The sequence below is a fragment of the Giraffa tippelskirchi genome, chromosome 9, assembly GCF_054371585.1.
Source record: "Giraffa tippelskirchi isolate mGirTip1 chromosome 9, T2T-mGirTip1v1.2.pri, whole genome shotgun sequence".
In the NCBI taxonomy this organism is placed as follows: domain Eukaryota; kingdom Metazoa; phylum Chordata; class Mammalia; order Artiodactyla; family Giraffidae; genus Giraffa; species Giraffa tippelskirchi.
Window position 1 is genome coordinate 122,397,328 of NC_137283.1, and position 26,497 is coordinate 122,423,824.

General features: G+C 38.7%; 1 protein-coding gene and 1 long non-coding RNA gene across 10 annotated transcripts in view; one reads left to right on the plus strand and one right to left on the minus strand.

Annotated features, from left to right (window-relative positions):
- The window catches only part of LOC145520255 (uncharacterized), a 124,515-nt gene extending 118,124 nt beyond the window's left edge, over positions 1-6,391 (minus strand). Inside the window, exon 1 of the long non-coding RNA XR_014064345.1 lies at positions 6,303-6,391. This is a non-coding gene — a long non-coding RNA (uncharacterized LOC145520255). The remainder of the gene's footprint in view (positions 1-6,302) is intronic.
- A 10,063-nt stretch (positions 6,392-16,454) lies between these two features.
- The window catches only part of EPHA7 (EPH receptor A7), a 198,676-nt gene continuing 188,633 nt past the window's right edge, over positions 16,455-26,497 (plus strand). For 7 of the 9 annotated variants that reach the window (XM_081524412.1, XM_081524413.1, XM_081524414.1 and 4 more), the window contains exons 1-3: positions 16,455-16,799; positions 21,174-21,238; positions 24,734-25,403. In XM_081524412.1, the coding sequence (XP_081380538.1) occupies positions 16,703-16,799; positions 21,174-21,238; positions 24,734-25,403 (832 nt within the window). In that variant the 5' untranslated portion in view covers positions 16,455-16,702. Of the gene's footprint in view, positions 16,800-16,953; positions 17,145-19,190; positions 19,450-21,173; positions 21,239-24,733; positions 25,404-26,497 lie in introns of those variants that run through there. The other 2 variants (XM_081524418.1, XM_081524417.1) reach the window with 2 other exon arrangements.

Consider the following 26,497-nt stretch of genomic DNA (forward strand, 5'->3'; position numbering starts at 1 on the left):
ATTAAAACCACAGGAGATATCACTACATATCTAAATTAGTGTCTGGGCTGTGCTTAGTCACTCAGTTGTGTCTGACTCTTTGTGACCCCATGGACTGTAGCCCGCCAGGCTCCTCTGTCCATGGGAATTCTCTAGGCAAGAATACTGGAATGGGTTGCCATGCTCTCTTCCAGGGAATCTTCCCAACCCAGGGATCGAACCCAGGTCTTCCACATTAGGCGGATTCATTATGGACTGAGCCACCGGGAAAGCCCAAGATTACTGGAGTGGTTGTCATTTCCTTCTCCAGGTGATCTTCCCAACCCAGGAATCGAACCATGGTCTCCTGCATTGCAGGATCATTCTTTACTAGTGAGCTACCAGGGAGCCCTAAATTAGTGGCTAAATTTTTCAAAACTGTGAGAACACCAAATGCTGGCAAGGATGCACAAAAAATGAGACCACTCATACTTTACTGATTAGAAGGTAAAATGGTACTTTACTAGTCAGAAGGTAAAATGGTAGCAGTTTCAGTTTCTCGCAAAACTAAACTTATGCTTACCATATGATCCAGAAGTTGTACTCTTGGGCATTTATCCCAGAGAAATGGAAACTTATTGTCATATAAAAACCTGTACATGAATGTTCATACTTTTATTTGTAAAGGTCAAAATCTGGAAATAATCCAAATGTCCTTCAGTGGATGAATGGGTAAATAAACTATGGTATATTCATACAATAAAATGCTACTATCAATAAATAGCATAAATTACTGATATACTCAAAAACTTGGATGAACTTCATGGATATTACGTTGACTGAAAACAGCCAATCTCAAAAGCTCATGTACTGGATGCTTCTATTTGTGTAAACATTCCTAAAATAACAGAATGATAGAGATGGAGAAGATATCAGTGATTGCCCAGGGTTAGGAATGGTGGGGAGAGGAGTTGACTGTAACTGCAAAAGAGGAGCAAATAAAGGATGCAAGATCTTTGTGATAATGTAACAATTCTACATCTGGATTATATTGGTGGCTACATGCTTCTACACACAGGACAAAATTGAGAGAACCACACACACCCCATACCCATGAGTGACTTGAGTGACTGTAAAACTGATGACATCTGAACATGCTGTGGATTGTACCAGCATCAATGTCATGGTTTTAATATCATACAATAGATTTGCAAAGATGTTAACACTGAAGGAAACTGGGTGAATGGTATGCAGTCCCTCTGTATACTCTGATTCTGTGAATCAATAATTCTTTAAAAATGAAAAGTTACAAAATTAACTGAGAGTCTATTTAAAAAACTCTAGTTCAGATTTCATCTCAGATCAGTTAAATCAGCATCTCTAATTAAGCCAGGTAGTATCAAACAACAGTATGTTAAAAACATCCCAGGTAATCCCAACAAGCAGCCAGCATTAAAAACCAGTGTGCCAAAGTAGGTTTTTCATGGTGTGATCCCAAAACGAGAAGCAAAAAATGATCTGGAAACTTGTTAGTCATGCACATTATCAGGCCACACCCTAGACCTACCAGGTTAGAAAACAAGCAAAGTTGTGTTTTAACAAAACATCTAGGTAATTTTGTACTGTCCAATTGGTAGCAATTATTCTCAGCTATGTGTATACAGTGGCATCAATCAAGGAGCTCAAAAAATAAATAAATCTAGTACCTATACCCCACCACCCCAGACTGACCTATATAAATCAAACTGCTGGCAACGCAGACCTCTGGTTGACAATTTTAAAAAGCTTGCTGGATGATTTTAATGTGTTGCCAGGTAGAAGAATCACTGATCTGAAGCTGGGTTCTGAATTTTTTCTGCTTGGATTCTTTCAAAAATTAGATTTAGGAAACTTCCCCCAGAAAATGCACATTCACACACAATTTACATATATTTTCAAGACATGTCTAGGTGTCAAATAAAGAAGTCCTGCTTTAGGGATTTTATATGGTTTGTTTTTTAAGAAACTTGAGGGGTTCCCCCACCCAAAAAAAGAAACAAATTTAGATAATGATAATTTAAGTCCTTAGACCTAGACATTTATCAGCACATTCTGTTTCTAAGCAGGTAAACTGGATTGAGGATGAGCTGTCCATCTTGAGCTCAGAGATAATTTTTGTAATTTACTAAGCATGTATAATGAGAACATATCCTGCTTAATTCTGTCTTATTTCCCCAATAATTATCTGCTATATTTTATTATGTATAGCTCTCTTTAAAAATGAATATGCATCCTCTGAGGTATTGTTCCCTCTTTTGAATTTTATATATGAGCCACTCTAATGCTTTTCAAAAATTTGAATTTTTGTCATTAATGGCACTGCCCAAAATCTCACTTTCGGAAAATCTAGGCTACAAGAAATGTCCTTGTGAAACACATCTCTAGAAATAACTTTACAGAGCTGATTATAAAACAAATGGTCAAACTAACTGAAAACTATTCATTCACATATTCAACTATCAAGTATGTAGTATGTGTGTAACCACTGTTCAAGGCACCAAAGAAAGAACATATTCCCCATTATCATGCATCTTACATTCTAGTTTGGAAAGAAAAGATAATAAACTTAAGTAATGACATCACATATTGAATGGTGATAAGATCTGTAGAAAAAGAAAAAAAATAGGGATAGCGAACTACAAGGAAAACCTTTGTGAGAAGAGACAAGTAAGTAAACTTAAAGGAGGTGAAGGAATCATAGATATAAACATCTAGAGTCATTATATTCCAGGAAGAGGGAATCTGAATGGCTTGATGAAGAAGCTCCCCTGGTCTGTTAGGAGAGCAAGAAATCAGTGTGATGGAAAAAAGAAAGGGGAAAAGAAATAAGAGAGGTGGCACTCCCGGGGTCATAGTTTGCTGGGCTTTCTTGGGTCATTAATGAACTTGATTCCCACCTCAATGTGAGATGGCAACCACATCTCATACCACAGTGAGGTATTCTGTGTTGAAAACAGAACACTCCAGTGCAGGGGGGTCCCCAGCCTCTGGCATCTAATGCCTGATGATGTGACATGAAGCTGATCTAATAATAGAAATAAAGTTCACAAAAATGTCCCTGAATCATCCTGAAATCATCCCCCACCCCAGTTGGTGGAAAAACTATCTTCCAAAGCCAACTGGTCCCTGGTGCCAAAAAGGTTGGGGGCCCTGGCTCTAGCAGACTATTGAGAATGAACTGAGAGTATCAGCAATCCTGGAAGCAGAGAGCCCAGGTTAACAGAATCATTTAAATGCTGGGGAACAGGTGATATGTTTGACACTTAAATGTTTTGTTTTTACCTAAGGTTCTAAGTTTCTATAGTTATTTTGTTTGTAATCACTCTCAGTCTGTATTATGTCCCATGTGGGATAAAGGAGGAAGGGGAAGAACAGGAAGCAGCAGGAACGCATTGCTCCAAGGCCCTTTTCTCTCTTAGAAAAAACTGATGGACATGCCCTTAAAAGCTTCTTTATTCTTGCCATAACTCATAACATCATTTGTAGCACTGAATGTTGCTTCCTGTCAGTGAAACAGAAAGAATTAAGGCAGATGAAACATCTGTAGGTTTGTTTTAAATAACCAATATATTTTTCCAAAGATCAGGATAAACTTCAAATGGACAATAACTAGACATTGTCCCAAATTATAACAAAAGGTTTTTGAAGTCCTGTCAACAAGAATGAGATCTCTGTGAAGACCTGCAATGGCACAGAATTTTAAATAGCACATTTCCCCCCTTACTCAAAAATAAATAGGTAAATATGCGAGTTTTCTGACTAGTATGACTTTTTTTGACAACTGAATATCACAAACACTTAGTAGAATCTTTCATATACATAGTCATCCACCAGATTACAATCAAAGCTCTATTATAGTACAATGCAGAAAAGTAGGTCTTTTGAAGAAATGATACTGGGCCTATTATATACTTCATGGGGAGAAAAATGCATCTTGACCTCTACCTTTCACCATAAACAAAAAACAATTCTAGGTGGATTGCAGATTCCAGTATGAAAGGGAAAACAATACAGATGACAGAGGAAAACACAAAGAAATATCTTTGTGGTGCCAAATTAGGCAAAGATTTCTTGAACAAGATATTAACATTACTAATCCCAGAAGAAAATCAAGAATTTCTTTGTATCAAAAGATTATATTAACAGAGCAAAAAGGCAAACCACGAAGTACACCTGACAAAGGATGTATATCTAGATATATGAACCACCACTATAATCTATAATAAAGACAACTCAAAGAGAAAAATTTTATCAGATGCTTAACAAATGATATTCAAATAGCCGATAAATGTATAAAAATGTATTCAAGTTCATTAGTCATCAGATAAATACTAAAACCACAATATATCACCACATAGAATGGTAAAAAAATATGGAAAATATTAAGCATATGGAGCAACTGAACCCCCATACTTCAACGCTCTGATGTATGAGGAAACAGACTACTAGAGGCATTTTAAGCTGGAGAAAATTAATTTGGAAATTAGACACACACAAAAGTTTGTTAAACTTCCTGTGTTAGTTTCGGACAATTGCATAATAAATTAGCCCCCAAGTCAGCAGCTTAACATAACAACCACGGTTTATTTTCCCAGTTCCTGTGGGTTAAGAATTTCATATAAACGTAGTTGGACTCTCTGGGCCAGCGTCTTGTCTTCCACAGGCAGCAGTCCAGGTGCCCACCTGGATTATATTCATCTCAAGGATCAACTCAGAAGTTCTGCTTCCTAACTCACACCTGACGCTGTTGTTAGTCTTCATAATATCTACTTTCAAGATCATTCCAATTAAATTTCTTCAAATGTTTGGAAGTTTCTATTCTTCCAATAAAATATAACATGGGCATACACTGCTGTGCCCTTTATATACTATCTCTACTCTCTGAAATGTTAATCATCAACTGTATATAACCAGCTATTTCTGCAACCCAAGACCAATCTGAAATGCCAGTTGCTTCGAGGATGTTCACCCCAGTCTGACTTATTGCTCTGAATACATCAAGGCACCTACCTCATTTAAAAAGCTCCATCTGTTAATTACATTAATGATGTGAATTTCTGTCACATACTAAAATAAATATTTTTTGTGTGGTGATATTTTACAATATGCAGAAATGTTGAATCATGTCATACATCTGAAAGTAACATGCTTGATTGTTAACTATACTGCAGAATCATAAACTGTGATAAGCTAGGAAAAATATAAGAACTAGTTATGACTTCAGAAAACAGAAGTTCACACCATATTTCAATTCTCTCCTCTCCTTTCCCAATTTTTTGTATCATACTTACATTCTCAGAATATAAAGCTATTATGACATAGGCTGGAACCTGGGCCCCTTTACCTGAATGCTTGCACCTGGAGAAAAGTCTCCTCCAGCAGCAGAATATAAAGGACCAAAATTAACCACAGACACCCAAAGTCGGGTTAATTACAAACACTAGGATACCAAAAGGCCACAAACCTACTGCCACTTCTGAAGTGCTAGGATCAACGGAGGGTATTGTGCATGATCAGCGCACACAGCAGCACCAAGGGGGTGGGCAGACCACCAAAGCCACCCCTCCAGCGTCCAATGATACACCCATACCCTCACCTCTTTAAGGAAACAGTCCCCTCCCCCGCTTCAACAGCAAGCAAGGGCACTTGTTACTTGCTTTCACTCCCTCCGTGCAACAGGAGTCCCAATAAAACCCTGTCTGAATTCCTCAGCAGATTTCAATTGATTAAATCGAGTCCAAGGACCCAAATCTGTATCAATTACATACTACTTTTTTTTAAACCTTCCTTTAATCTTCACACTAATCTTTACTGCAATGTCTCTTCAGTTATTTTCATTTCTGAAGCGGGTTCTTTCGTAGACTTCTCAAGGAGGGCGCCTGGAACATTTTCATGAAACACTGTCGTGTAATCAGGATCAGCATTACTGATTTTTCCTTTTGCCTCTAAGCTCCAGAACGGCTCCGCATCAAACTGTTAATGATTCTATCTTTAAAAGTTTGAGATTTTGCTCGTCAAGGATTTTTGGCATTAAATTCGCTTTTTAAAGAATTATTGCCTTAAAAATTTCATTTACTTTGATTTCTGAGTTGTTTGGAGCCCCTGAAATTTCTTGTCAGACGCCAGTGCCTTTTTTGCTTTTACTGGTTCCAGACCTGAATTTGAGCTTCCCTGGCGTTCGTCTTTACCGTTCCCATCCTACTTAATTTTGATTCCACTCCTTATTCTTGATGTCCATTGTGCAGTCCAGTCCCAGTGGAACCCTGACAGTTCAGTGAGAGGATATAAAGACTTTCATGAGTTACCTTAGACGTCTGCCTCATTCACTGGTGGAGTTTAGCCAAGATCCTCTGCCTTCCACTGCAGCTCCTTGCTGGACTCCTTCACCGCCCAAGCTCTGAGCGCTGGGGTGGGGCTTTAAGTATCGCCTGCACAGAGCATGCGTGGGGCTCTTCTGGAAAGGGGTGGGGCTGGCCTCACTGTGCTGCTTTATTGAAAATGTGCCCGGCCTTCAGGCGTCCGGTGACACTGTTGCTTCTTTCTGCTTTCCCCACTTTTAGGGTGATACTGGGCAGGTCTACTGGGTATTGTCCACTGGTTTGCATTTTGTGATTACAGAGGGATACCTTGTCATCTGTATGTATGTGCTAAGTCGCTTCAGTGGTCTCCGACTTTGTGCGGCCCTATGAATTGTAGCCCACCAGGCTCCTCTGTCCTCGGGATTTCCCAGGCAAGAATACTGGAGTGGGTTGCCATGCCCTCCTCCGGGGGATCTTCCCGACCCAGGGATCCAACCCTTTTCTCAGGCATCTCCTGCATTAGCAGTTGGATTCATTATCACTAGCGCCACCTGCTCTTGTTGAAGTATTATGAGTGGATTTTGGTTTTAATATGTTAATGGCCCTGTGTTATGTGGGAATCATGGAAGACATAACTATGCTTCCACAACCGCTGCCATCTTCCCATAATTCTTAAACAATTTATTTTTAAAAGAAACTTTAAAGGAAAAAAAAATGGAGAATCGGATTTATTTTTTATGTATAGAAAGGAGAAAAAAAACAACCTACAAGATGACTGTTCGCCGGAGGCTTAGATATGTTTTCATTGCTAGCAAGGGAGACTACAACTGGCAGGGATGTGACAGCTCCTGGTCCAGACAAGATGTCGATTAGATAGTCCAAATGCCCTTGTGCTGCAAACACCCAGCCATGTGATAGCCAGGCCAAGCTCAGAAGAGCGAGAAAGTCTCTGGGAGTGAAGAGGGAAGGGAAACCCAGGGGCAAGTCACACACACACACACACACACACAAACACACACACACACACACACACACACACACACACAGCTGATGGTGGATTGTGCTCCTAATAGAAGGTTGACTAGATACTAGCAGTCCCCAACCTTTTTGGCACCACAGACCAGTTTCACGGAAGACAATTTTTCCACAGGCAGTTAGGGGGGTTGTTTTGGGGATGATTCAAGCACATTACATTTATTGTGTACTTTATTTCTATTGTTATTATATCAGTTCCAGTTCAGATCATCAGTGTGGGAAAATTAATAAGATGGCGCCAGTCAGGCTCTCTTGCCCCACACTCTCATGCCCTCTCACTTCATGTTCTGTAAACAATGACTTTACATGGTTATGTAACAGCTGAGATCACTTATAGCACTGCACATGCATGTCATTAGGTACCCACTTGGCCACAAGCTACTTTTGTTCTGTAAGTATATATAAGCTTCACCTGGAAAAGCTCATCAGGGTTGTGTGCAATTATGTTGTGTTATGTCTGCTGCTACAGCTGCTGTGCTAGCCAGGAAACAATAAACGTGTCTGCAGTTCCTTTGGCTCCTTTCATTTTCTTCCAGCCTCTTAGCTCATGCCTTGCCTACCATGGGTTCAGCAAACAATGCACACCGTGAGATACAGAGAGAAAACTGATGCTGTGAGCAGGATCAGCAATACGATCAGGTATTAGATCCCAGAGATTGAGGACCCCTGGACTAGAAAACATTCTAATCATTAAGGAAACTTTATAGTCTGGGCTCTGGATGAGGAAGAAAAAGAGTTCTCTGATGGAATCCCAGGTGGCACAGAAGTAAAGAATCTGCCTGCCAATGCAGGAGACACAGGAAACTTGGGTTCGATCCCTGGGTGGGGAAGATCCCTTGGAAGAGGAAATGGCAACCCACTCCAGTATTCCTGCCTAGAAAATACCATGGACAGAAGAGCCTGGCGGATTGCTGTTCATGTGGTCTCAAAGAGTTGGAAACAACTAAGTGAGCATGCATATGCACAGGGACTGAATATTTGTGCCTCCCCAAATTCATATGTTGAAATTATAACCTCTAAGGTGATACTATTAGGAGGTGGGACCTTTGGGCAGTGATTAGGTCATGAAGGCAGAGCCCTTATGAATGAGTGCTCTTGAAAAAGAGGCCTAAGAGAGCCCCCTTGCCCCTTCTGATGTGTGAGAACACAGCAAATAGATGACTATCTATTAACCAGAAAGTGGGCCCTCATCAGATACCAAGTGTGCGTGTACCTTGATCTTGACTTCTTAGCATCTAAAACTGAGAAACAAATTTCTGTTGTTTATATGCCATTGAGGCTATGGTACTTGTTATAGCAGTCCAAAATAAGACAGCCTGGGATTCAGCCAGCCAGTGTCTGATTATGTGTTAAGGGTATAGTAAAATAAAGGAAGGGGCGGAGGCTGGGAAAGGGGGACATTTTGTTTTAACTAGGGTGATAAGTGAAGTTTGAGTCAGGAGTAACATTAAGGAAATGATATCTAAAAAGAACACTACTTGTTCGTCTCCATAGGGCCCGAAAATGTGTTTAAGAAAAATCAATATTCTTTTCTGATTAAAAACCAAAATCACATTTAATAAAAATGACAACAGGTAAATATGTCCTTAACATGACCAAAAAAAGCATATATATATATATGTATATACAAGTGTATATATATGTGTATGTATATATATGTGTGTATATATTTCAAAACCCCAAAGCTAGCAAGGATCCACCATCACCAAAACATGCCTTGATCTCACCATGAACAACAGTCAGCAGATACTACAAATGGGTGGATTACATCAAGACCTGCATGAAATAGATAATTTAATAAAACTATAAAAGAAATTCCTGTAAATTGGTTAAAAACATAAAAGATTCATACTGTAACCCTAAATGAATAAGATACTGTAAAAAATAACAGGAAATTAGGAAAAAAAACAAGATTAAAAAACAATTTCTGAAACTAAAAAAAACAAGCCATGGAAATTAGAATTCTATTGGATGGAATAAGTAGCAGATTAACTAGAGCTGAAGAGAGAAAAGATAAACAGATAGAAAATAAAAACAGGGCAAATACAATGAAACATCAATGGGGTGACTATAGAGCATATTTTAAAAATATTATATTTTGAGATAGTTGAATACATAGAACTATAATATTCATCCTAAATTTGTGACTGCTTCCCCTCTCTTTTTCATTCAGTATCTTTCACCATCCTGTTGTGCAGCCTTGGGAACAAGAGTAATTGATTGAATCATAGCTGTTATTCTCTAAAACGGACATAACTACCATTTAAAATGTGATGCTCTACTGGACAGTTTTCCATATTGTACTTATTATAGTATACCTTTATTCAAACTTAGAAGGTAATTGTTCATCAAAATTTAATTCAAAGTTACCATGTAAATATATGATAAGTTGTTAAAATGAAGACAGATGTGATTGTATATAAACATTAAATCCATGTTGAGATTTGAAAGAACTCTCATAAGGGGTCTTGTCCTTCTTTATTGGAATGCAGGGTAAATTTCCTTTCCCTGTACTTGTGAAGTAGATAAAGTTGATTTTGCCTTTTCTGATTATCATCTATCCTTAAATGAGGCAAATTTCTGTCATGTTTTTCACATCTTTAGTTTTACACAGTTTGCCACCAGAGCTTGTTGCATAAAAGACTGCCGAGAGAGTGACTATCAGATATTAAAATACTTAATTAAACTGAGATCGACCTCAGTCATTTCATCAATCTAAAATCAACTAGAGAATGTGTCAGCTTAACTTTGTAGCTTTAGCTAAAGCAAATGCATCTATATAACCAAGCAATGATAATAATATACTCACAGAATCTTGAGATGGAGTATGAATGTTCATGATTTTTTTTATCTGATCTGAGTGCAGAGAGGGGAGAAGAAAAGACCTTTGGACAAGCCAGATGATAAAATCCTTATTGTGGCATTGAGTCACTTTGCAATTTATGGTTAAAAGTGTGACTATGCAGACATCATCATTGTTCTCATGGCTGAAATCAACACTGAGTAAAATTGGCTAGTTACCTATTTCTCTAAACATATGATCTTCCTGTTTCCAAAAGGAAACATGAATCACAAAGGAATCCTGATGGTGTTAGGTCTTGAGAGTACTGGGCTATGCTTTATTCATCTGAATATGACCCCTGTGCCTTTCTAAATATTTAATACTTGAAAATACTATTTCAATCAAGGTTTCTGTCAATATTCTTTTACTGAAATATTATGCTTTTTAGATTGTGAATCTGTAATGTATTTGATCCACATCATCAAGGAAAAGTATATCGTCCTTGTCTATGTTAATTTGCTCAGTTCAACTGAAAGGGAAATCTAGCATCTCCTTCTTGAGGTTTTCTTTTCTCCACAATTGTCTAAGAACTCTAGAAGTAAAGTCAGTTCAAAGGGATCAGATTTCTTCCCAACGATTCATTTGTTCAGTCCACTAGTGTCTTCATTTTCCTTACCGCTACACTGTATAACATTTGAAACCTAGCTTTACACAGAATTACTGCAGTGAAACCTTGCTCTGTAGTGTCACTCAACATTTGAGCTATAATGATATGTCTCTTTTAGCTCAGACTTAGATAATTAGGACCAACACCATACCTGGGTGGCTGGGTTCAGAGAGCTCCTGAGCTTCAGGCATGTGGGTTCACCCAGCAAATTTTAAGCCCAGAATTTTCATTCCCTCTCAATGAGGACAACTTTGAGGTACTTAGGTGTATTTACTTCTCAGTCCGAGCCACTCTAACATTTTAGAGCTTCTAATATTGTTGAAATTCAAATGGGACTGCATTAGGGACTTAAGACACTTTTCCTCCCAGAAATGTGCCCACTTTCTCCACAGAGAACACACTGTGGGCCTAGTTAAGGGGTAGTAGAAGGCAACACCTTTGGCGGTGTACAGAATTCCACACTTGAAAGTCAAAGTGTTAGTCCCTCAGTCATATCTAACTTTTTGCCCACTAGGCTCCTCTCCATGGAATTCTCCAGGCAAGAACACTGGAGTGGGTTGCTATTTCCTTCTCCAGGGGATCTTCCCAATCCAGGGATTGAACCCAGGTCTTCTAGCATTACAGAAGGAGTCTTTACTGTCTGAACTAGCAGGGGAGCAAACTTAGTGGAAAAAGTACCCACAGCTTTACAATTTTACAGCTAAGGCACACTATTTATAAATTCTTTTCTCTGTAACATAGAAATACTATTTCTAAATTACTTTGATGCATAAGATTACTATTGTTCAGACCTTTTCGTAGACCTCCTTGAGATCAAGCAGGCAAATTTTGACAAAATTTCATTTTTAGTATTAACCATGGCAGAAGACCACGGGTAGAAGTGGCCTATAAAATGTTCCTCAAGCAAGAGAGTCCTGGGAATATTACAGAATCCTTAAAAACAGAACTATCAAGTCCAAGGGAACACTCAATCCCAGCCTGGCCATGTTTCGAGGGTGAAAGACTTTAGGAGTAAAGTGGGTGGAAAGCAAGATAGTATCTGAGGTCTATCTGGAGACTGAGAGTTCCTCAGATGTTTGGTTTAAAAGAATCGGAAAGAGCTTTTCTGCAATACAATTCACCTTCTAAGGTGCCTTCAGAATCTATTCAGTTAAATATGGCCTGAACAGTTTGAAATAGGTTATATAACATCTCACAAATTTTTACAAAGGCCTTTAGTACCGTGGTATAGGTACAGAGTATAAGAAACTTAAGAGTGTCAAAGGAACAAATAAGTATTTATTATATACATACACATATATAAAGTTATACACACACACATATATATATATACATATACACACACATAATTATGTATGTAAATAATTTTATAATTACCTCATCCTTATTCAGTGTGGGCTTGGTTACTCAGGACACCCAGAGATCCTGATGCCCCCTGGTGGTCACTGAATTATCACAGCTCTTGACATCTGAAAATCCACTGGGTTTGAAGAGCTCAAAAGTTGCAAGATGAAAAACCATGCGAGCATGTAGAAGTAATTTGCATAATTTAAGCTAGTTCTTCCTCTCAGTGCTGGTGACTTATGAAATAGAGAACTATAAGTAATGGATGAGACTCCTCCGGCAAAATCAAATTTGGAAAACAAAAATTCTTAAGCACAAGTGGGCATGTGTTAAGTGACTTTGAATATAATGTGTCACATTTCTCTGCTTTGTTTACTAGTTTCTTTAATAACAATCAAATAATTAAAGTTACTTTATTTAACACTTTTGAATATTTTAAGTGATCAGAAAGTTTCAGAGTGACAACGCAGCAATATTCAATTGGACTTATCTTTTTGATAAACTGTATTTTTATTTGTCAAGCTCTCTTGAATTAACTCAGTAATTGCAGTTAAAGAACTACAACTTTAATCTTCTAAGTGTTACCAATTTATCCAACCATGCAAAGGTGAATGAACTTTTATAAAGGCACAAAATATAGCCTTGACTTCTGATTTGATTTCTGACCTCTGACTTCCTATACTACTAGATAAATCTGAAAATCTGAAGAATAGGTAAGATCATTGTTATTTATGAGCTTAGCCTATGTACATTTTTTACACTGGACTACAAGTAAATATTTTACATATATTACATAAATCATGCTAATGTAAACATGTAAGTGATTTTCCTGCACAGTGGAAAGATTGGTTACATTTAGACTGAAATTACAGAGAACCCAATTTTCTGTAATATCTATTAACTGAGACATAATTTTTTTTTTCTATTTATAATCAGTTTCTTCTGTACAGGACCTTTTCTAATTCAGTTTAAATTACCCGTTTTCTGTGATGAACTTGCATTTCCACATTTACCAGCTGTGAATTCATTTAGACAGTAAGTGCAAAACTAGTAGGTTCAGAAACAGCCCTTTGATTTTGTTGTCTCTGTTAACTATTTAGTTTGGCAGCCTTGGGTTTGTTAACTAAAGTCTCAGGTTCTTCCTTTTCCCTCTGAAGGCTTGTTTACTACACACACACACAAAGGCTTTTATTTGAAAATTTATGGAACTTATTCCCTGAAGTCATTAGAATTTACTCCTAAGTAACTATTCCTCTCTTAAAATTGGAAAATATCTCCCAGAGATAAACAGTGAGGTAAATATTAGTGTTGAAGCAAGTTAAATGAAGATAATAGCTGTACCCTCATTTGGAATGTTTTCTGAATTTGTACATTTATTTTCATATATGTACAGTTATGTGTGATTATCAGTAATCAGATAGATAAAAATAACAGTGCATAAATATTGGGCATATTTCCTTTGTATCTGAAAACAGGCATTTGTCATCTTTCTGCTAAGCAGTTAAGACAGATGTTTTGAAAGAGGGTTTATAAATGTAATATTAAAGTTTTGGTCTCTTTTTTCCATTTATTTAAAATTATCTAAATATAAGCAGGGTATTCTATCAGCTGCATTTCCCAACAAATACATAAAAATTAAAAAACAATTTTTCTAGAATTTCTGCTTTGGCTCACATGTGTTGGTTATATATATGCCATTTGGTACTGTTCAGGAAAATGATTTCCAATACATTTTATAAACATACATACATTTGCTTTTCTAAAATTTGCCTTAGTGATAATATGCACAAATAGATAAGATGCTAAAATAAACCATTTTAAAAGTGATATAAAGGAATTAACTATTTTAAGTCATTTTAAAATAGGACAGTTTTGTGAACTGATTATTTTTTTACATCAATGGCTTCATGTACAAAGAGGTTTATAGGCTTTGCTGTTAGTCAAAGAGTCTATTGCTAATTTATATATTGTTTTTATATATTAAAATACATACTGTATAAAACAGTATAACAATCATCCTTTCCTTGACTAAGTCATTTACTTTAAATTCCATGACTTCTTCATCACTGTACCTAGATACAAAGGAAAGGAGGTTGGTAAACCTAAAAATGAGTATCATTGTGCAACTCTGCAGGCAAAACTCTCAGTAGTCTGGCATGTGTGCATTTAATGTGAAGTCTCTTGTCTTTAAAAATAAAAGCGAGGCTGAACATGTCTCTATGTCTGATAGAGAGAAGGGACACAATAAGGAGATTCCTTATACCACCTACACTCATCAGAGTGAAGGATGTTGCTTCTTTGGTTTCCTGGTCTAATGGAAAGGTATTTGTATTCACATCATTGAGTATTAGTCATTCAATAGATGAAAGGAATATTTTAAACTTTAAAGGCTACCTTGGTGTCATTCTAAGAAGTGGGGATGAGACCCTGGGGAAAGTGTTGAAATTCTGGAGAATTATTTTAACTATTAGAAGTGGTTTAATATGTGTGAGTATGTGAGATTAACAGTTTTATTGCTTATGTGTGGGGATCTACATTCTTAGTTCTAGTGTTTTACCTTACAATTTTTACTGCTTAAAGCACCCGTTTGTGTAAATACCGCTTAATCTCTGTAACAAGTGCACTCTACATCTTTTTGTCTAGTTTCAAGGTTACTCTATTAAGCGGTTTACATTTTCCATGCATCTTCTAAAGGGCACTAAAGATGCTTTTAGTTACAATTTCTAAAATGTTTAATAGGGGTAATGGCTAGGAACAAGTAATATTTAAGAAATAAACTAGAGACACAAAGAGAGGTTAGAGGGGGAGGAAATCTCATTTCTCTTTTCTTCGTAATTGCATTAGGCAAGTAAAAACTACAGGAGACAATTTTTCATGAAATATAATTTTAAAATCTGGGGATCTGTCATCTCTGGAAAGTCTTTGCTATAAATACCAGAAACAATTCAATTTACTTTACATATCCAGATAGAAAAGATAGGGAAAGTTTGGAGTCTTAGACGAGGTCAAACTTTTTGCCTCTCATAAATACAGGCAAATCATGAATGACAGAATTTTTTTTTTTTAAGGGAGGAAATACATATATAAGACAGGAAGAAAATGAAGCTCCTCTTAGACATGTGATCAAGTTACTAGGCTTGACCTTCGGATTTGATGATTTGGCAATTAAGGTTTTTAAGTTCTTCATCTTATTGTATTACCCATCTTTTGAATTGCAAAGTGTCTGAAACCGCCTAACGCGAATGGGATTCCTCTAGGTAGTCGTCCTCAATATTTTAGTTAGACGAAATCAACCGTTGCTGACACTTTTTATTCTTAGTTTGTCTTTGAAAGGTAATTATTGACTAATTATTGAAAAGTACTCAATATGTGCGAAAGAGGTCTTGCTCTTAATTTAAATTAATTGAATGCATGGTAACATTCTTTAAATTTAAATGTAATTTATGCAGCGAAATGGAAAACGATCAAAGTGGGGGGAATTCCAGGAAAATATCGGAAAATGATACACATGTAAGAAAAGCGTTTCGGAACCTTCAGAAGTTTCTCTTGGAGTGTTCTATTTAGTCCTACCAACTATCGGTAAATGATAGGGCGGGGGTGAGGGGTCACATAAAACAAAAGACTTCCTTTCTCCACTCCCTTTTCCTCTGGTTCTCTTGCCAGAGCTTGTTGCAAACTCTTGGAAACATTGTTTGAACATAATACATTTGATAACTATTATTCTACCAGAGATTGTGCTGGGTGGTGCCTAAAGCTAACTGTCTTTGTAGTAACAGAAAAGAGTAGTAACCCTTCAAGAAAGAAAAAGAACAAAGTTACCCGACCCGCGGAGGTTGTGAGTAACAACAACAACAAAGTGAAAGGCACTTTACTTAAAGGCACAGCTCATTTCACTGTCCCGGCTTCGTGCTTGGTAGCTGAGAGAGCTTGCATTGCTCTGGTTTCTAAAAGAGCGAGAGAAGCACCACTATAAACACGACTGTAAAGTGGGAGGATTATTTTAGGATTGATTCTGCTCCGCGAAAGCTGCGATTGCTAAAAGCCAAGCGCCCACAGCAGCACGCACCTCGGCTGGCATCCACGTCCTTCTCGGAGCATCCAGAGCCAGCCCGGAGCTCAGAACCTGGAGGGAATCCTGGATCCGCAACCTGACTCCGCTTGCCGCCGATTGGCCCGCGCCCCTAACCCCACCCCTAAGGCTGGGGCGGCCGTTTGGCTGGGACCCGCCCCTAAGCCTTGGGAATCGCCGCCTGGGAGGCCGGCTACACCTGCCACTCAACCCGAGTGGCGGAGGCTCTCGGCTCGGAGCCCCGCCCCCTCCCCCCTAATTGATATTATTGGAGTGTGGAGCAAGCGGCCGGTCTGCAGTCGGAGACTTGCAGGCAGCAAACACAGTGTGAACGAAAGGAGGGGGGAAAAAATTTAAAAAGCTAAACGTGGAGCAGCCAGCTGGAGATCGAGAAGGGGAATCAATGCGTGGAGCGCAATAGAAAATAAAAAGCCCATATACTTCGGAGCAAACAGCATTTAAAAAGCTACGGCTCAACCGAAACCTAAGATAAAACCTGCTCATGCACCATGGTTTTTCAAACTCGGCACCCTTCATGGATTATTTTATGCTACATCTGGCTGCTCCACTTTGCACACACCGGAGAAGCGCAGGCTGCAAAAGAAGGTAAGGTGATGGGAAAGCAAAGTTTGTTCTGACTTATTTATTTAGCTGTCTACCTGCAAGAGCCGGCTAGTCCGCGGGGCTGCCGGCCGCGCCTCCGGCGCCCGGCGACCCTCCCCCGCCGGCTCCCCGCCCCCTCACCGCTCCGGCCGCTCCAGGCTGGCCGGTGGCTAGCGGGGCTCTCTGAGCCGCCTGCAGCCGCGTGCCCAGGGCCGTTCGCCCGACGAGAGTGGGATTTCTGGCTCAGACTGTCCAGAGGGCGTGAGCATCAAAGGAAAGCGGAGGCGGGGGCAGGGGTTCGGGGGTGTGGGAACTGCCGACGAGCTCGTTCTCCCGGACCCGGGGCAGGTCAGATCTCTTCCTCTAGCCCTCTGCTCTTCCTCCTCTCGCCGTTCGTCTCACTGGGAGTAAGCTGTGGCCAGAGTTGGTCGGAGACCGGGGAGTGCAGCCTCTAGAACCCTGGCCAGCCCGCCGGCGAGCGGCTGGAGCCTTCCCTGAGGGGCCGTGACTTGTGTGAGCTCCGAACGCTCGGGTTACTAATGAAGTGCTCACTGCGTCGGAGGAGTAGGCGCGGGCCTGCGGTTGGCGCTCGGACGCCGGCGCGGAACAATAACGCCGCGGAGGTGAAGCAGCGGACGGCGCGCTCCTAGCGCCCCGCGGGCCGGAGACATCTCCAGCGCGCTCGGCGCGGGTCCCGGCGGCCGCGGGAACAGTGGCAGCCCAGCGGGCTCGGCCCGGCCAGAGGCGGGCGGTGGGAGTGGGGGGCAAGGGGAGGGGGGCAAGGGGAGGGCTAGGACTGTGCAATTGATAAAAAGATGCCGCCTGGGCGACCAGAAGTCCTCAAACCTCTGCCCCCACAGTTCTGCAGTTAAGGAATACGAGTGATCGAACCTTGCAAAAGACATAGACCCCGGAGGCTAGTTCTGGTTCATGAGAGCAAGATTCTTTGGGGCAGCTAGATACGCCTGTATATGGCTTTTTCCTCTCCTCTTCTCCTTTGAACCATTGACAGAAGGTAAAAATACCTTTCGGTGCCTGTAGTTGGAGCTGGGGAAAAATAAATCCTGTCAATGGAAACGTCTTCTGAGCAGTGTCACAATCTACCCACCCTCCTCCGTATCGTGCAGGCTGTACGTCTAAAGCCGATTTTCCGATATTGAAAAGCAGAATACTAATAATTACTTGTCCCTAAAGTGTGGAGGATGGAGGAATCTGTTACCAGATATAGGTCTTGGGGTCGGGAGTTGATACGCATCGGTACTCGCTTCATCTGTGTCTGAAAACTTCCTGATTTAGTGCTGCTTTTTACGATTCTCTTCATGGGGCCTTCTTCGGGCACTCAAACCCACCCCCGCAACCAAACGCCATGACCTACTCTTTGATCCAGCCTGACCTTCTGACCCCAGTTTCCACATCTGCAACCTGTGCTGATGCTGAACCCATTCAGAGCAAACCTTAACTTCCAGCTGTCGGTTTCGCTCTTGCAAATGAACACACATCTGCTAGAAACACACAGCCATACACACCAAAACCCACATTTCTACTCGCGTGACATCAGAGAATAGGGACAATGAATCCTGAAAACTTGATTGCTTCGGAATCTCGGGAACCGAGGAAAAGTTTGCACCGCCGGGGCGAAACCCCGCGCGCGAGCTAGCGCAGACCCCGGTTGGAGTTTGAGCTATAAATAACTGCATCACTAGGGGGAGAGGTTCCTGCAGTCAGAATGGCTTGCTCGCCCGCGTTTCTCTTCTGAGTGCGAAATACGTGGAGAGGATTCTGATTCTAGGAGGCCGAATTATTTACATGCAGAAGTGAGCTGTTTAAAAGGTGGGCGGGGGTGGCGAAGGCGCTCCGCTTCTCGGTGGCGACTGACCCGGCGTGTCGCGGCGGTCAAGGGCTCCCGTTCTGGGAGCGAGCGAGCCCAGAGGCGACGCCGGGACACCCAGGGGCGAGCGCCAGGAAGCGCCTGGAGCAGGTGCCTAGCTCTCTGGAGCGGATGGGAATGATTAGAGAGAGATGAGGGACCTCATTTCTCTACTTTTCTCGCACATGTTCTCTCGGGGAGGTCGGTTCCCGCTACTGGGAGCGCGCATATAAGTCAGTCTAACGCTTGGAGGCGAAGTGCAGCCGCTGTATTTCCTCTGCTGCTATGTATCTGTATTTTCCGCTGCCGCGGCCCCCTCTGAGGAGACGCTTCCCGATAGCCTCCCTCCTCCTCCTCCCGGCTCCTTCTGGAGCTAGGGCGCCACCGGTTCCCTGGAGTGCCCAGGTCTGGCGGAGGCGTAATGGATGCTCCGCGCAGCAGGCGCGCCCGTCTGGCAGCCCCCGCCCCGCCCCGCCGACGGCCCCGCCCCGGCTCTCGCTGCTGCCCGCGCGGCCGGGTGCGGGCTCCACCGGCGAGCCCGGCATCTCGCTCCTCACCCGCACCCCCCGCATCCCCCACCCCAGCCTGCGCGGCGGGGGCTGAGTCCCGGAACTACGGACCGCACGCCGCGTTCCCGATTGACCGCCAGGCTACGCCTCCCCGGGCGGGAAGAGAGGCTGGCGCTCCGAGCGGGAAGGCAAAAACGCGCAGTTACCGGCTGGTCCAGAGAGCAGACAGCGGAAGGGAGACGGGCTGAATCTTTAAGAGCTAGTTAAATCCTCAGGGGCAGGTTTCCCTTTTGTTTTTATTTGTTCATTTGTTTCTCTCTTAACTTGTTTGCCATCACCGCCCCACCTGGGTCCCTGGCTCTCACCCCAGGCTGTGCCGAGGGGTAACGGAAAGGCAGTAAACAATCATCACTGTGCTTATTTCACCTTCAAAAATGACCCAAGAAAGTCTCCTGGGTTTAAAATTCACTTGTCACTACGAAAGACGGAAATAATAATAAATAAAATAAATCATCTCTAAAGAAAAGTACATAGAACCCACATTGTTTGTGCATGTTGAGGACAAAAACAAAATAAACTTTAAAAATCATTTCCTATAAATTCAGTAGTCCAAACATTTATTGGTGTTCCTAGTTCGAAGTACAACTTAGTATTTTGAAAGTGTGGCTTTTAAAATTATTATTATTTGAAAGGGTGTGTGCTATCATGGTCTCCCTGAGAGTCTTAAGTATAAAACATTTTGGGAAAAAAGTGGTTTGTATATCTATTTTCAGTTATAGGGAATAACCTTGACTAGTGTGAAGGAGTTGAACACATTATCAACTGTTTCTCTTTTTTCTTAGAGTAAAATATTTTCATTACCTTTAACACCACAGTGTTTTCCTCTATTAATAGTTATTGAAACCTTTATTTCAGCATGTATTTCATTTAAGTTCAAATTTTAACATTTTGTTGAGGTTGATGGCAAGCATGTTTACATGCCTGAAAATATATTCACCATTATTTCTGGACAGATTGATTTGTTTGTTAAAATGCTATGGAATCATGGAAATATTTTTGAAGAATACAAACTCATGTAATTCTGAAACTAGTTTGAGCAAAGAGTGAATGCTTTAGGAGATTAATTGTCCTAAAAAGCAGTAAAATATATCAAATTGGAAGTATGGTATATATTAATGTGTGACATTTGAATGCATTATCTTGCATTATATTGTAAATGCATCAGGAGGATTTATTACATTTATATAAATATTAATTGCATTATACTTTATGGTAGCATAAAAGCAGAATACAACTGTTTTTAAAAGTCAAGTCAAAGTTTGAATATCCCATTTTGAGAATTAGCTAATGCTTTGAAATATTTGTAAATTTAAAAAGTAGAAATATTTAAAACAGATGTTTGAATAACCCAGAAATGTATCTTGTAAGTGATAGGCAATTTACTTTTCTCATAATAACATTGCTTAATATGATTTTTAATTATATTCATTTTGGCTTAAGAGAAGACATTGTGTTTGGAAAGTTAAAAAAATAAACTCCAATTCTCAAAAGGCACTAGGAAATACTTTTTGAAGAATAGTACAAGTCAGTGACTGAGGAGTGATATGGAATTATGCTTTATTATGTTAATGCTATTTTATTTGACAAAGTTTAGAGCACTCAGTGGTTTACAAAATTCTTTATAATATACAATTCCTACAGAATCAGTATGCATCACATATCATTTTTTACCTTTGCTTTCATGCTTTTGAGTTTGTAATTAATTTTAATATTTCAATTAAAAAATATAAGTTGGTTTTTGAAATATCTTTCTTCCCTTAAGAAAGTGGAATATTTTTGTCAGGTGGGTCTATATTTCATCATTCACTAATATATATAACTGTTTATATATTTTAAATCATAAAGTGATAATTGTTTTAAAAATTAGATTTACTTTAATAACTTTTACAAACATATTTTCACTTTTCATCTAACATTTAGAAATGCAACTTTCTTTTTCAGTACTACTGCTGGATTCTAAAGCACAACAAACAGAGTTGGAATGGATTTCCTCTCCACCCAATGGGGTAAGTGCTTCTCCTCATAAAATACCAACCTTTATTTTTTTAAAATAAGAAATAAAACCTTTTTCCCTTCCCCGGTGGAGGTATTCAGATTCTTCACATTTAAATTGTTTTGATTTCACGTATCTTGTTCAATATTTTGTTGGGTTTGTAATGAGATATTGAATTCTTGGAGCAGAGATGGTATACTTAGAACTCTGAAAAATGGATTTAAAAAAAATCTCTTTAACCGTAATCCTTTGAGTTCTTCTGTGAGTGGGACCATATGTCAGTTTCCAGGCTATAAATATTAACTAATTACAGAGAATATGCCTTTCATGAACTCAAACCTCTTTAGTTGCTTTATACTTCTTTAGTATAATCACCAGGTAGGTTGTGTGTAGTTCTTTAAAAACAGTAAGTAATCTGTTTTCCTCTTTTGAAAAACGTTTTAGCATTATTCAAAATATACTTGAAAGGATAACTAAAAGTGTAATATGCTCAACATTTTAACATAAAATTTGCTGTGAAATATGATTTGGATTCTCCAAAATTTGTACTATGTGCTACCTGTTCTTATTAATCAGAAGTGATGGCAGAGCAAACACATATCAGAGTAAAAAATCTGTTAACAATAAATGAGTGAAAGCTGCCCAATAAAAGTTTATGAAAATATAAGTAGATTCTAAAAAAATTCTGACCGTTAAGTTTCATGTATCCAGAAAGATACATTACTTACTTAAATTTAGTTCAATGTCAATGTCTTTGGGTATTATTTTAATTGTGAAAGAGGGTACATACTTCATCCCTTACTAAGTAAAAACGCTCCAAGAAAGGGAATTGTAACCCCCATTGTTACTTAAGTTAATCTTTGGTACAATAAAAAGTTTGGAGTCAAAGAACATTAAGTGTTAGTGAGGATATAAAAAGTTTGCAAAGAATGAAAGCCTGAAAGAGATTTCTGAGTATAAGAACATCATGAAATGAACATGTCATAAGCTGGAAGTTAGTTTAAGAATGTAAAATGTGAAAAATGCAAATCTGTTTAAAGTAGATTAAGTTTTTTAAATGAATGTTTGAGATGCTTAAGATCATATTGCAGTTATCAGTATTGGTCAGAAAGAGCTGTGAAAAAATGACAAGTATTTTGCAGATTAAATATAAAAAGTAGGCTGAGTTTGAAGTATGAATGTCATACTTACCTTGAAAGTGGAATGGTTTCCATGAGTAAAATAATATACATTATAGGAAGACATTCACAAAGAAATGGAGCACCTTTCTTGCCAATGATGTGGTCCATTTTCCACCCTTCATCAGTTAAAACAAATAGAGATAGAGGATGGTTTTTATCTCGTAAGGAGAAGTAAACTGGTATATGTTTCTAATATTTCACCCATGCAATCCATAAAATGATAAACCATGACTTTCTGTGTTATCTTGGACTGAAATGGACATTTTATCAGTGCAAAGTATCTTAGGTGAACTTAACACTACATATCTTACGAATCAGCAGATAATATTAGACAATGATGATTGACAGTATATTCCATGTATAAAATGGGTTGGCTTACATGCAGTTAAATATCTAACTGGAAATAAAACGTTATTAAGATATGTGTCTAGAAATAATTTTATAAGCATACTATAAAAGCATACTAGCCAAACTAAAACTTCTTTCCCTGTGTAGAAATCACTGCAGTCTCTTAGAAAGTAAGATAATAAACCAAAAGTTTCATTAAATGCATTAATTTTGTCTCACTCCATCTTGAAGTGTCCCTCCAGGAGTAAATTTTTAAGTATGCATTAAAGTTAACTGAGTTTCATTGGTAGTAAAATTGATTTTTCATACATTGAACAAAATAATATAATTGTTCTTAGAGCTAGAAAAAAGAGTTCTTCAGATGTATTCATTTCTAATAATTAGCCTTGGCTTCTTCTAACTAGGGAATTGTTAAAAAGAGCACATTTATCCTTGGAGCTTTTCACTTTTTGGTAGATGCTATTACTATTTCACTTCTTTTAATAATTTCAGCCTAATTAAGAGACTAAAATCTGCTCATCCAAATGGATGAATTTGGTTATATTTGGCTAAGAGCCATTCAAGAAGATTATAAGCAGCTAACTAAAATGGGAAACTATACACTCCATTAACTAGTCACAAACTCAAGTTGTGTTGAGTAAAAAGCTGAACATGATAATGCGCTGTTTGCTACATTTGAGGACCTTTGATGATGTGTATAATAAAATTGTAGCAAATATATGTCATCACAAGAAATTTCTGAATTTCAGGATATTGCTACTTTGTCTTGTTAGTTTTCTCAGAGCTACTTTTACAAGTAGATATTAGGATTTTGCAGAATATTTAAGGAAATTGATGTTTCTGATCAAGTTTTACAAATAAAACTCATTGCCACATGCTTATTTTTTTCCCATGTGCTTTTCTTGAAGCAGTAGTTTAAATATTGTATGCTATTTGGCATTTCCTATTAGGGAAATGAATACAAGTAGGTGACAATTTCACTATTAAGGTATCATAAATACAAAGTTGGAAATTTTGTAATAATGGTAAGAAAGGACATAAACAACAATTGCCTTAGGTTTTTAGATGAAATGAATTTATTAACCAATGAGCAATATAAATAATATTTAGCAAGGTTTAATAATCTTTAAATCGTTGCCAATTCGGCTGAGCTTATTATTTTCCTTTTTTGTGAAAATAAGTGAGTTTGCTGTAGTATATATTATATCAGCATATGAATGGGCATTTTTAAACATCTGATATTTTTCCTGTCAGAAAGCTTATTACCTAAATGTTATTCAACATGCTAGTTTGCCATGGACATTTTATTGTCTGTTGATGAATCATACTTTTATAACTATTTATAGTTATGTGGCATTATGGACAATATTATATACAACACTACAATAAATAAATAGCTCTATAAAACGTTACTCCTTTATATCTCATTTTGCAAAGATTGTGAAAGATTCCGCATTATGAATATCAACATGTTGTGAAATGCTCTTGCATTTCAGAGTACTCTTGGCATTTTCTTCCCTGTGTTTTTAGGTACTCTCTTAATTTAAATACAACATCAACACTTAAAATGTCAATGGAATGATAAAAAATTCTGCCATGTAGCTGTATGTATATGCATTAAATGGTAATTTAAGTCATTTCGTTATGTGCTTTAGTCTATAAAAATCATAAGCTCAGTGGAGACATTGGCATAAGCAAACACGTAAAAAAGCAACACTAATACACCAGCAAACAGATACTAAGCAAAATGAAAGATTTATTGTATGCATAAACAATATAAGCAACCTAAATGATGTTCTGCCACCAGGATGAAGCTGAACAGAGACTCATTCTAAAGGTTACATTGTTTGTCACGGTAGGAGTTCACCTCACTCTTTCTAAGATATGCATTTGTGCCACACTGAAGAATCCTCAGGCACTTGCAAAACCCTAATGTTATTATTTGATGAATGACTGATGACCTTTTCTAAATTTTACAGTGGGAAGAAATTAGTGGTTTGGACGAGAACTATACCCCAATCCGAACATATCAGGTTTGCCAGGTCATGGAGCCCAACCAAAACAACTGGCTGCGGACTAACTGGATTTCGAAAGGCAATGCACAAAGGATTTTTGTAGAATTGAAATTCACCCTGAGGGATTGTAACAGTCTTCCTGGAGTCCTGGGAACTTGCAAGGAAACCTTTAATTTGTACTATTATGAAACAGACTACGACACTGGCAGGAATATAAGAGAAAACCTCTATGTCAAAATAGACACCATTGCTGCAGATGAAAGTTTTACCCAAGGTGACCTTGGTGAAAGAAAGATGAAGCTTAACACTGAGGTGAGAGAGATTGGACCTTTGTCCAAAAAGGGATTCTATCTTGCCTTTCAGGATGTAGGGGCTTGCATAGCTTTGGTTTCGGTCAAAGTGTACTACAAGAAGTGCTGGTCCATTATTGAGAACTTAGCTATCTTTCCAGATACAGTGACCGGTTCAGAATTTTCCTCTTTAGTCGAGGTCCGAGGGACATGTGTCAGCAGTGCAGAGGAAGAAGCAGAAAACTCTCCCAGGATGCACTGCAGCGCAGAAGGAGAATGGTTAGTGCCCATTGGAAAATGTATCTGCAAAGCAGGCTTCCAGCAGAAAGGGGACACTTGTGAACGTAAGTAATATGTGCTATTAAAATTTCACTTTGCACTTTTTCTGTTTCAGTGTCAAAGATTCCAAGTAATAATGATTATTTGAACAGGTGAGTCAGTTTGTACCAGCAGCACGATTTGGTGGACTTTAAGCAAAGTCACTATTGAACTTATCGGTGATTCGCCACAGTGATTTCTGCACTAAGTGTGCAATAGGTATTGCAGTAAATATTGATGATAATGGTATTTCTTACTAAGATTTAACTAACCCTGTGCTTGACGTGGAAGACAACAGTTGCACTTTGGGCTATGAGATTTAAGAGAGGAGATTGGGCAGAGTGAGGTGACATTAATCAGGATTGAATGATGTGTGATTCCTCTTGTTTTGAAACCCATATTGTCTGGACTCATGGGTAGCAGAAAAAGGGAATTAAGGGGGCTGCTAACAAGAGTTCTTCTAACAGACAAGATACATACAAATAGATTTACAAGCTTAGAATTATTTTTTATAAGTACTAAAACTTCTATGCAAAAATCATCAGAATTCACTTGCTAAATCTCTGAGGTTGCTTCTGCCAAAGCTGTATTTCTCTCCTGGACTAAACAATAAAAGGAGTGTTCCTCTGATAAGTCAAGTTATAGGTGGACTACATTTTTGTGGAAGTGGGCCAAAGTAAAGTTTTAGTTATCAGAATATATCAGCTGAACATTTTCTGTTTTGAAATAATAATAGTATATGAATTTGTGAACCTTTTCCTTTGTCTAATAAAACTGAATTTTCTCTTACATAGCTTTATGTAGTCATAATAATTTGCCAGTGTTTTTCTATTTAAAACTATGTCCAGGGATATTCAAAATTAATAGATATTTTTTGTTTGTGGATATCCTGAAAATATAATCAGGGTATATTAATTATGTCTCTTATAAATTAGAAAACATAATACATTACCCAAAATAACTTTTATATATTCCTTGTACCCCTAAGGCAGCTGTATAATTTTATTATTCGTACTTCCAGTTAATTTAGAGGGAATCGTAGTGAACAATAATTATTGTAACTAAATGTTTTTTGCTAATTTACTATGTGCAGATACTCTTCCATGTGCATTACACAAAA